This window comes from Aedes aegypti, chromosome 1 (genome assembly GCF_002204515.2).
Source record: "Aedes aegypti strain LVP_AGWG chromosome 1, AaegL5.0 Primary Assembly, whole genome shotgun sequence".
Classification (NCBI taxonomy): domain Eukaryota; kingdom Metazoa; phylum Arthropoda; class Insecta; order Diptera; family Culicidae; genus Aedes; species Aedes aegypti.
In genome coordinates this window covers 287,571,432-287,583,467 of record NC_035107.1, presented here as the reverse complement: position 1 = coordinate 287,583,467, position 12,036 = coordinate 287,571,432, and the positions used below count along the sequence as shown (strand labels likewise).

Here is a 12,036-nt window from a genome sequence, read left to right as displayed (position 1 = left end):
TCAAAACCCAAAATAACGTCACTAGTAGAGCTTATAATGCGTTCATAGAAATATCTCGGAAGGTGAATTGAGCCTTCTACTTTCAGAGGTTAGAAACCTTCCAATGAACAAACTTCCATGCATTCACTTATTCATACGAATTGGAATTTTACTTTTCCCAAATCGTCTGTATCTTCGGATTTTTCTGCTCTTCTTTTCAGATATTTCTTTTCGTTTCAACCATGGCAATTCATGAGATTTCGTCTTCGCTCTCCCATTTCTACAGACAAGCTGACTAAGATTGGGAACATTTTGAGCACTGGTGGCGATTATCCACCGGGGAATGTTTGCAGCTACCATTTTGTCGATTGCAGACGATTCGTTCTCCGATGCTTGCAGTTGGTGAGAAAAACTTAACTTTGATGGCAAAACTTACCCCATTCTTTTCGCAAACTCCGCCGGCATTCTTGAGGTCACCGGTCCACGCCAGTCCGAGGGTGCCCATCTCGAAGTCCCGATAGGTGAACATGTACGCCAGACAGAACGCGTCGTAGTCTTCCTCTGAAAAATGGAGAACAAAAATTTGTGGATTTCGATTAGAAAAAGGTACATATAATTTTGAAATGATTTACATGATATCGTTACAAGTACTCCAGGGATCTGACGTGATTTTTTTTCTCAATTGAACGAAAATATGTTTTCAATTTCAAAATTTTTAATTATCAGGAAGCTGCACTCAGTGATCTGAGTAAAGTTCAAATTTCGGGGCACGTCAGAGCTGTCTTGTCCCAACTTCAATTGGCGCCCAATTCGCACGTTTTCTACGAAATGTTTCATGGACTTGTACCTAGTAGGCGCTGATTCCAGCCTTCCATCTTCGCTGTCAGTTTTCGATCCAAAACCTTCCAAATTGCAAGTGCTGCCAAATTCTCGTTTTTCTCCACCGGAACCATCTTAGAAAAAAAATGTGTCACTGTCCTACCCGTTGCTGTCAACCCCTTCGGGCCGTTCCTCCCTTCAGCCCTCAGTCGCTGCAGTGCTGCACCTGCACGTACGGACTTCCACGGATTGCAATCTACCGGCGCCAGTGGCCTCCGTGCCGTTCCCTGTTCCGCAAGTTCTTCCTCCGAGGGGACATTCCCATCTCACGGTACTACGGCCCCGGAGCGTCCCAACGCTTCATCAAGTGGCACGTCCCGCCGGAACAGTTGGACTTCCAACGCTACCTGCCGCTGTTTTTCGATGGGTAAGTGGTAGGGTAGCCCATGATGATTGAACAACAACGGAATCTTGAGCTACAGTAGCCAAATTGATTCATTTGAACCCCAGAAGCTTTTGTGGAAATTCGAGCATAATTCTCGGATAACTTTACAAAAGGAGTCAAATCTCCTCGGAAAAACTTCCCAAAGGCACTGTTATAATCTAAAGAGAGCGACAGGAGGGGAGAATATCTCATTGTTACATAGGTACTTTTGAAAAGATACGCGAAAATCTCTCATTGTTATGTAGAGTATTCTAGTCGTTTAGTCTTCTAGTCTTCTTGTCTTCTAGTCTTCTAGTCTTCTAGTCTTCTAGTCTTCTAGTCTTCTAGTCTTCTAGTCTTCTAGTCTTCTAGTCTTCTAGTCTTCTAGTCTTCTAGTCTTCTAGTCTTCTAGTCTTCTAGTCTTCTAGTCTTCTAGTCTTCTAGTCTTCTAGTCTTCTAGTCTTATAGTCTTTTTTGGAAGGATTTTTCACAGAATACTAAGAGGATTCTTCTCAAAATCCTGAAGGATTCTTCTCACAATACTGAAAGGAGAGGAGAGGATTCTTTTCAGAATCCTGAGGGGATTCTTCTCAGAATCCTGCGAGGACTCTTCTCAAAATCCTGAGAGGACTTTTCTCAGAATCCTGAGAGGATTCTTCTCAGAATCCTGAGAGGATTCTTCTCAGAATCATGAGAGGATTCATCTCAGAATCCTGAGAGGATTCTTCTCAGAATCCTGAGAGGATTCATCTCAGAATCCTGAGAGGATTCTTCTCAGAATCCTGAGAGGATTCTTCTCAGAATCCTGAGAGGATTCTTCTCAGAATCCTGAGAGGATTCTTCTCAGAATCCTGAGAGGATTCTTCTCAGAATCCTGAGAGGATTCTTCTCAGAATCCTGAGAGGATTCTTCTCAGAATCCTGAGAGGATTCTTCTCAGAATCCTGAGAGGATTCTTCTCAGAATCCTGAGAGGATTCTTCTCAGAATCCTGAGAGGATTCTTCTCAGAATCCTGAGAGGATTCTTCTCAGAATCCTGAGAGGATTCTTCTCAGAATCCTGAGAGGATTCTTCTCAGAATCCTGAGAGGATTCTTCTCAGAATCCTGAGAGGATTCTCCTCAGAATCCTGAGAGGATTCTTCTCAGAATCCTGTGAGGATTCTTCTCAGAATCCTGAGAGGATTCTTCTCAGAATCCTGAGAGGATTCTTCTCAGAATCCTGAGAGGATTCTTCTCAGAATCCTGAGAGGATTCTTCTCAGAATCCTGAGAGGATTCTTCTCAGAATCCTGAGAGGATTCTTCTCAGAATCCTGAGAGGATTCTTCTCAGAATCCTGAGAGGATTCTTCTCAGAATCCTGAGAGGATTCTTCTCAGAATCCTGAGAGGATTCTTCTCAGAATCCTGAGAGGATTCTTCTCAGAATCCTGAGAGGATTCTTCTCAGAATCCTGAGAGGATTCTTCTCAGAATCCTGAGAGGATTCTTCTCAGAATCCTGAGAGGATTCTTCTCAGAATCCTGAGAGGATTCTTCTCAGAATCCTGAGAGGATTCTTCTCAGAATCCTGAGAGGATTCTTCTCAGAATCCTGAGAGGATTCTTCTCAGAATCCTGAGAGGATTCTTCTCAGAATCCCGAGAGGATTCTTCTCAGAATCCCGAGAGGATTCTTCTCAGAATCCTGAGAGGATTCTTCTCAGAATCCTGAGAGGATTCTACTCAGAATCCTGAGAGGATTCTACTCAGAATCCTGAGAGGATTCTACTCAGAATCCTGAGAGGATTCTACTCAGAATCCTGAGAGGATTCTACTCAGAATCCTGAGAGGATTCTTCTCAGAATCCTGAGAGGATTCTTCTCAGAATCCTGAGAGGATTCTTCTCAGAATCCTGAGAGGATTCTTCTCAGAATCCTGAGAGGATTCTTCTCAGAATCCTGAGAGGATTCTTCTCAGAATCCTGAGAGGATTCTACTCAGAATCCTGAGAGGATTCTTCTCAGAATCCTGAGAGGATTCTTCTCAGAATCCTAAGAGGATTCTTCTCAGAATCCTGAGAGGATTCTTCTCAGAATCCTGAGAGGATTCTTCTCAGAATTCTGAGGGGATTCTTCTCAGAATTCTGAGGGGATTCTTCACAGAATTTTGATGGGATTCTTCTCAGAATTCTGAGAGGATTCTTATCAGGATCCTGAGAGGTTTCTTGTCAGAATTCTGAGAGGATTCTTGTCAGAATCCTGAGAGGATTCTTCTCAGAATTCTGAGAGGATTCGTCTAGATTTTTAGTCTTCTAGTCATCTGTCTTCTATCCTTTATAAAAATAAAATGGGGTTTGTCTGTCACGAATTGGCTTGGGGTCAAAATGAAGAAATTTTGAGTATAAATCTAAGTTTTTTACAATTTGATTTCATCCATATCAAAATGGGCCACCTTGGTTGAAATGCCCTCTCAATCTCAATGATCGAACTGCAATTATACGCCCTTTTCCGATTGCAGACTGTGCGAAACGACCTTTCCCTATCGGGAGTTTTCCCGAAATGGCATTCGGGACATGATTGCTGTGGCCAAGGAGCGGCAGGTAAGTGACACGTGGCATAGCGGGCCCATACATCCATTTTACACCCAGACGTTGACATAACCCCAAAAAGTAGGTCAATAGGAATGGGGATCAAATGCAGAAACAGACAGGGGACAAGTGATGATGGATGGATGGATGGATGGATGGAAATGCCTGCATGAAGGCAGTAACTGAGAGTAAATCATTACCAGCGCTCGGTGGATGACGACCGGTAGATTACGGGTCAGTTATTTTACCCATTCGCTGGAACTCAATTTGCCCGATGGGAAGCATGCATGATGGATTCTAGGGCTTCCCGGAATCGATGTACATTTATTACCTGAAGCCCAATTCCAATTCAAACCAATTCAACGGTAACAAACAAAAAACCATACATTTACCGCAACCCATATGGTAAAACCATTCCATATAACATACGGATGATATGAGTTATCATATTTTTATCATTTTTCGTGCTCTGTGCCATTTTCCTTCCGTTAATCCAGTGCACTACACATAGGATTTTATACGGATCCGGTCCGACTGGAAATGGACGACCGTAATTGAACTTTTGGGTGTCCTCGACGTCGACGCCGACGTCGTTCTACATTTGAACCACATCACACGACTCGTAGCCTTTCAAATGGAACGGGATGTTGGGTCCTTTTTGCGCTTTGATGATGTTTGGCCGCACTCAGGAGCTTGTTGTGCCGGAAATTAAATCTCGACATTTGAGGTTGCAATAAATGGGTGGCGCCTTTTACGTGGGCACTGTGATTTGCCTGGCAGTTTTGGAGCATTGTATCGTTAAGGGTGTATCAGTGCAGTTTTTCAAGGGTTAAATTGGATTCGAAAGGGTTCCAAAATTTGACGAGTACGTTAAACATTACACAAATCCATTGTATGACATGTTTTTTGTTCGACATTAAAACTTTTAAATTTATCGCTATAAATCAATATATTTGTGATACAGATATCACTGTGAATATTTTTCTCAGAATCTCGACGGGAATATCTTCAAAATTTTAAAAGAATTCTTTTCAGACTCATTAAAAGATTCTCCTTAGAATCAATAGAGGATTCTTCTCGGAATCCTGAGAGGATTGTTCTTTGAATACTCAGAAGATTCTTCTCAGAATCTTTGAAAGATTCTTCACAGCATCCTGAGATAATTCTTCTCACAATCTTGCGAGGGATTTTCTCAGCATCCTGAAGCGGGATCTTCTCAGAACCCTAAGAGGATTCTTCTCAGAACCCTAAAAGGATTCTTCTCAGAATTCTGAAAGGATTCTTCTCAGAATCCTGAGAAGATTTTTCTTTGAATCCTGAGATTACTGAGGAGGAGTACTGAGAGGAATCTCCTCAGAATCCTTAGAGGAATCTTCAAAATCCTGAGAAAATTCTTCTCAGAATCCTGAAGAGGAATCGTCTCAGAGTCTTGAGAGGATTCTTCTCAGAATCCTGAGAGGATTATGCTCAGAATTTTGAGAGCATTATGCACAAAATTTTGAGAGGATTGTTTTCAGAGTTCTGAGAGGATTTTCCTTAGAATCCTGAGAGTATTCTTCTCCGAATCCTGAGAGGATTTTTCACAGAATTTACAAAAGATTCTGTTCAAAATCTTGAGAGAATTCTTATTAGAATCTTTAAGGGACTCTTCTCAGAATCCTGTGATGATTTTTCTCAGAATCTTGAGAGGATTCTTCTCAAAGCCCTGAGATGGTTCTTCTCAGAGTGCTGAGCGAATTCTTCTCAGAGTCATGAAAGGATTTTGCTCAGAATCCTGAGAGGATTCTCCTCAGAATCCTGAAAGGATTCTTCTCAGAATACTAAGAGGATTTTTCAAAATCCTGAGAAGATTTTCTTAGAGTAGAGGATTCTTCTTATTTTCCTGAGAGGATTCTTCTCAGAATCCTGAAAGGATTTTTAAAAGAATTTTCAAAAGATTCTGCTCAAAATCCTGAGAGAATTCTTATCAGAATCTTGAGGGGATTCTTCTCAGAGTCCTGAGAGGATTCTTCTCAGAGTCATGAAAGGATTTTGCTCAGAATCCTGAGAGGATTTTACTCAAAATCTTGAGAGGATTCTGCTTAGAACCCAGTTAGGATTCTGCTCAAAATCCTGAGAGGATTCTTCTCAGAATCCTGAGAGGATCCTTCTCAGAATCCATAGAGGGTTTATTCAGAGTCCTGAGAGAATTCTTCTCAGAGTCCTGAGAGGATTCTTCTCAGAATCCTGAGAGGATTCTGCTCAGAATCCTATAAGGATTCTTCTCAGAATCCTGAGAGGATTTTGCAAAATCTTGAAAAGATTTTTCTCAGAGTACTGAGAGGATTCTTCTCAGAATCCTGAGAGGATTCTTCTCAGAATCCTGAGAGGATTCTTCTCAGAATCCTGAAAGGATTATTCTCAGAATCCTGAGAATTTTTTCTCGGAATCCTGAGAGGAATCTTGTCTAATAATAATCCTGAGAGGATTCTTCTCAGAATCTTGAGAGGATTCTTCTCAGAATCCTGAGAAGAATCTTTTCAGAATTCTTCGAGGTTTCTTATCAGAATCCTGAGTGGATTCTTATAAGAGTCCTGAGATGATTCTCCTCAGAATCCCTAATTCTCATCAGAATCCTAAGAGGATTCTTCTCAGAATTCTTAGAGGATTCTTATCAGAACCCTGAGTCGATTCTTATCAGAGTCCTGAGTTGTTTCTCCTCAGAATCCTGAGAGGATTCTTCTCAGAATCTTGAGAGGATTCTTCTCAGAATCCTGAGAAGATTCTTTTCAGAATTCTTCGAGGATTCTTCTCAGAATGCTGAAAGGATTCTTATCAGAATGCCGAGAGGATTCTTCTCAGAATCCTGAGAAAATTCTTCTCAGATTCATGAGAAGATACTTCTCAGAATCCTGAGAGGGTTCTCCTCGGAATCCTGAGAGGATTCTCCTCAGAATCTTGAGAGGATTGTCCTTAGAATCTTAAGAGGATTCTTCTCAGAATCCTGTGAGGATTCTTCTCAGGATCTTGAAAGAAAACTTCCCACAATCCTGAGACGATTCTCCTCAGAATCCTGAAGAGGATTCTTCTCAAAATTCTGAGAGGATTCCTTTCAGAATCTTGAGAGGATTCTTCTCAGAATTCTTCTCAGAATACTTCGAGGATTCTTATCAGAATCCTGTGAGAATTTTTATCAGAGTCCTGAGATGATTTTTCTCAGAATCCCGAATTCTCAGAATCCTGAGAGGATTCTTTTCAGAATCCTAAATGATTCTCCTCAGAATTCTGAGAGGATTCTCTTAAGAATCCTGAGAGAATTCTCCTCAGAATCTTAAGAGGATTACTCTTCTCAGAATCCTGAAGAGGATTCTTTTCAGAATCCTGAGAGGATTCCTTTCAGAATCTTGAGAGGATTCTTCTCAGAATTCTTCGAGGATTCTTCTCAGAATTCTTCGAGGATTCTTATCAAAATCCTGTGAGAATTCTTATCAGAGTCCTGAGATGATTTTTCTCAGAATCCCGAATTCTCATCAGAATCTTGAGAGGATTCTTCTCAGAATTCTCCTTAGAATTTTGAGAGGATAATTCACAGAATCTTGAGAAGATTCTCCACCAAATTCTCTCTGGATCTTGACAGGATATTTCTCAGAATCCTGAGAGGATTTTTCCCAGAATTCAGAGAGGATTCTTCTTAGAAATCTGCTGAAAGAGCAAAAATCATTATTTTGTTGTGTTAAAATATTTAGCTGTACAAAATATTTCTTATTTTTAATATTTGAAGGGTCACTTTTAAATTAAAAAATATTGTTGAGCGAAAACAGACAAGATGACTGCCCAACATTCTTCCTACCACAAACTGACAGGATCGGAACAAAGTTTTCCTTGCGTTGTTCTTCAAACTTGAACTCGATTCCCAAACGATAGAAAGCCAAAAAAAAAGGATAAACGATAACTGATTGCAAATTTGCATGTTCACAGTCTGCGAATTGGTCCACCAGGTGACGTACATGTGCAAAAACGATGCATGCGAGAAATCAAAGTTTATTTTTTCCTTTGGCGCAATTACGACTTTTGAGTTTTTTCTTCAGACTAGAAAAGTCGAAAGTTGTCTTAGAAAGTCTTGCTGAAGCTTAAAAAGTTCGATGCCATCTTTCCGTGTCATCTGCATCGTGATTGCGAACGACGAAGAACCACCTTTGAATATTAAATTATTTATGTTTATTGGTAATCTAACGCAAAGCCAAAATGCGTAGATGGCGCTCTTCTAGAATAGGGATTAGTGCATTTCAATCGAAATTTCTTGTGATATATTTGGAAGAAAAATCATCACAATCATTTAACTGACAAGATTTTTGCAGTTTAAGGCACAGGAAAACGTATATATTCATTTTAATTTGAAAAACTTTTGCAACCTAACCTCACTTTTGATCGCCAATAACACTACGGCAGTAGAGAAGACCACCACCACTACCACGAATGAACGATAGACAGACAACCGAGTCTGAAAAAGCGAGAAAAAAAAAGCGGAAATCAGGTTTTCACCTCTAGAAGTTGGTGTGCCTGCTCCATGGGATGGCAAGATCTAGCTGCAAGGAATAGTTTAGCTTCAATAGGGATTCCGCGTAAAGCGTTATCTTTATTTCAAAATTATCTACTTAATAATTTTCCAACAGAAGTTTAACATAATTAAGTGGTGTTGATTTGAGCATTCCTCTAAACGGTTAGTCAGTTTGACAGATACACTCTTAAAGTATGTCACATAAAAAGAGTTCGATAAGTTATAAAAAAATGTGACCTTCCGGTATTCGCAGACTCAATGCTGTCACCCACCTTGCTTTTTGTTTGCTTCTCCTGACATAACTGAGAATCTGCATGCAAATCGTGGCCCGTGTTTGAACAGTGTTATCTTTGTCCCGATGGCTCCGGACTAAATTTACACAGCGTGACAAATTTCCCACAGTTTATTTTTTTGCTTTCTTCATCGGACTCTCGACATTCTGACTTAATCTGCAGTAAGGTTAGTTCCGAGGGAAAAGTTTTCGCGAAGATTTTCCCGTTCAACGGTGCATCCAAGTCAAACTAGATCATCATTCAGGGGAAATGTGTCGCAATTAAAACTTTTCCTCCTGGGAAATGGGATGTGATGGCAGCCTACCGACAACGACGAAGAAGAAGCGGACGGGAAAAAGATGCTACGTGATTGAGGACAAAATTTGCAATTCGTTGCAAGCAGTTCAAGGTGGTGGAATGTGGTGAAATGGGTGCCTAATGAGATCATTAACGCAAAAGTTTACCCCTGGGACCTCGAGATTAGTTGCGAGGTATAGACTATTCCGTCACGTGTACTCTGAATTCCACAGTCGAACTCACTTTTTTATATGGTTCTAACGAAAGTCCTGACGAGAAACCTTACTATCAGAATATTTATTAAGAATCCTGTCAGGATTTTGGAAAAAAAGATTCTGAGAAGAAATCTTCTAGGATCCTGAAAAAAATTATATCAGGATTCTGAGAAAAATCCTATTAGAATATTAAGATGAATCCTACCAGGATTCAGAGAAGAATCCTGCCAAAATGTTTGAACCATAAATCATAAAATTCGATCGTTTCAAATAATTGCTTTATATCAACACTTAGTGTCAACTATGTAGCAAATTTCGGCACAGCTAAAATTCTATGATTCTCCCAAAAAAACTATTTATTCCCTTCAAATTTCAATTGTATATCAGGCTCGACTGCTGGCATTAGTTTATGCGATAAGTTTCTCTCCCAGTCCAATTGCAGCACATGCATTCCGATCCGGATACAAATCGAAATGCAGAATCTCTAAAATTCAGCCGGTTCCAACAACCGGACCGAAAATATATACCTGCCTACGCCGTGCAAATTTCCATTCCGTGACGCACCGATACTCGAAACGAATTTCAATTGGAATGAAATCTGTTTTTGCTGCATCAATGTGCACGTTTCAGTTATGGTGTTAGGAGGGAGCAAGCTATCAGATATTTTCATGAACGGAGCAGAAGGGATTCTCCCTTCAATAATATTCCCCGGCACGTATCGATTTTTTTTTTTTACAATTTACAATTCAGAGAGTTTTCAAATCTGATTTAATTCCTATATCGTAGTCTAATAATGGAAAGAGGATATCTGTCGAAAATACACAACCATAGAAATACATTTTAACCTATGATAAAACTGAAATCTGAGTTATCTACATAATACTAAATCAAACATGATTGATTGGTAGGTAGAAACATCAATAAATATACAATTTAGACTTTACGTTTCAATTACATCATATGATTTGGAAACCACAACAATACTGTAGTACCTATTGTAAACTAAGTCCGACGCAGAACTTGGCCAACCTTCAACGATGACCACAGAACCTCGAGACTTACTTCCCGATGACTTCCCGGAATCACAGACCCAACGATAACTGGGGGTATTTCGGATCGCAGCACAAAAGCGAACTAGCTCGTTTGCTTGCTGTAACTAAACTGATTCAATTTATTTCATCGAAGCGTTGAAGCCCCCAAAATGAGAATGAATATGCATTGGTTGCCTGCCCGATAGCACCAGCTTCCTAATAGATTTACACTATGTTATATTTGACCTAAGCAGAATCTTCTCAGGATTCTAAGGAGGATTACCTCAGAATTCCGAGGAGAAGCCCCTAAGGATTCTGAGGAGAATTCTCTTAGGATTCGGAGGTAAATTCTTTCAGGTATTTGAGAAAAAACTTCTCAGGATTCTGAGAAGAGTCCTCCTTTATTATAACGAGAAGTCCCCTAAGATTCTGAGAAGAATCCTGTCATTATTCCGAGGAAAATTTCCTCAGAACTCTGAGAAGAATCCCCTCAGGATTCGAAAAAGTTTCCTGTCAGGAATCTGAGGAGAACCATGTCAGAAATCTATGAAGAATCCTTTCAGGATTCTTAGGAAAATCCTCGCAGGGTTCTGAGAAGAATCCTCTTAGGATTCTGAAGAGAATTTTCATAGGATTCTGAAAAAAATCCTCACAGGATTCTGAAAAGCATCTTCTCAGGATTCTGAAGAGAATCGACACAGGATTCTGAGGAGAATCCTCTCAGGATTCTGAAAAAAATCCTCTCAGGATTCTGAGAAGAATCCTCTCAGGGTTCTAGGAAGAATCTTCTGAAAAAAAAAATGATTCATGATTCTGAGGAGAATCCATTCAGCATTCTGAGGAGAATTCTCTCAGGATTCTGATGAAAATCCTGCCCATCTTCTCAGGATTCTAAAGAGTATTCTCTCAGGATTCTGAGGAGAATTCCGTCAGGATTTTGAAGATAATCTTCTCAGAATTCTGGAAGAACTGTTTCATGATTGTAATGAGAACCCTTCCAAGATTCTTAGGAGAATCCTCTAAGGCAGTGTTTCCCAAACTTTTTTGACTTTCGCCCCCTTGAGACCAATATTTTTTGGAATCGCCCCCCTGATATCAAATTTAAACATTTCAGCATTTTTTTTATATGGGCTTATCTGCATTCATCGATTTCTCTTCAACTTTGCTTTTTTGTGTTATTGCAGAAAATTGATTCTCTTTTCGTAGCATACTTTGTGCTGTAGGATGAAGAATCACTTCATTAACAAGAAATATTACAGATTTATCTAATTTAATGAAGTTATTACTGAAAGAGAGGGACGATGAAGGGAAATCGCTCATGTCAGTTAGTCCCTATTGAAGTAACAGTGTCGTTTTATATTACACGTTAAACTTATGTTGAAGTATGGATAAATATCTGAACATAAGTATACCGAAAATTGATCAAATTTAAAGGGTGTAGCAGTCAATCTTAATGCTTCAATAAAAATACCTCAAAAAGTGTGTCTTCTACTTGTATATCCATAAAAGAGTCATGCAACATCTATCATATGCATCAATTGTTTTTGTAACAACGAATGTATTATCCTGGCTAATGTGCGATCATTAAAAAAGTTTCAGCTCACGTTCTGATTTTTCTTTTTTTTTAATGTTTCTTAAGTTGTTGAAATAAATATACGAAATTGTGGGTACATTTTCGACTGTTCTGGAAATACAGTCATCTCTCCCTTACTCGATATTCTGTATCTCGATATTTCCCCTAACTCGATGGAATGCGCGGTCCCTTCAATTTAGCATGCTTTGATACCTCTGTAAGTCGATACCTCTCTAACTCGATGTTCCCTAACTCGATGCAATCTGTTTCAGTTTCCCAAGTGAATTTACCTCTCTAACTCGATATTTTCATGAAAAGTTCCAAATGTC

General features: G+C 39.7%; 2 protein-coding genes across 3 annotated transcripts in view; one reads left to right on the top strand and one right to left on the bottom strand.

Moving 5' to 3' along the window:
- LOC5565610 overlaps nt 1-12,036 on the bottom strand; it is a gene marked incomplete in the record, with an annotated part of 686,619 nt that overhangs the window by 125,643 nt on the left and 548,940 nt on the right. The window contains 1 exon segment of the mRNA XM_021838090.1: nt 416-540. Within this exon segment, the coding sequence (XP_021693782.1) occupies nt 416-540 (125 nt within the window).
- LOC5565614 (parkin coregulated gene protein homolog) overlaps nt 843-12,036 on the top strand; it is a 32,362-nt gene continuing 21,168 nt past the window's right edge. For both annotated transcript variants that reach the window (XR_002498704.1, XM_021838091.1), the window contains exons 1-2: nt 843-1,225; nt 3,713-3,794. Coding sequence is in view for 1 of the 2 variants with exons in the window: in XM_021838091.1 (XP_021693783.1) it covers nt 945-1,225; nt 3,713-3,794 (363 nt within the window). In the remaining variant the exon portion in view is untranslated. The remainder of the gene's footprint in view (nt 1,226-3,712; nt 3,795-12,036) is intronic.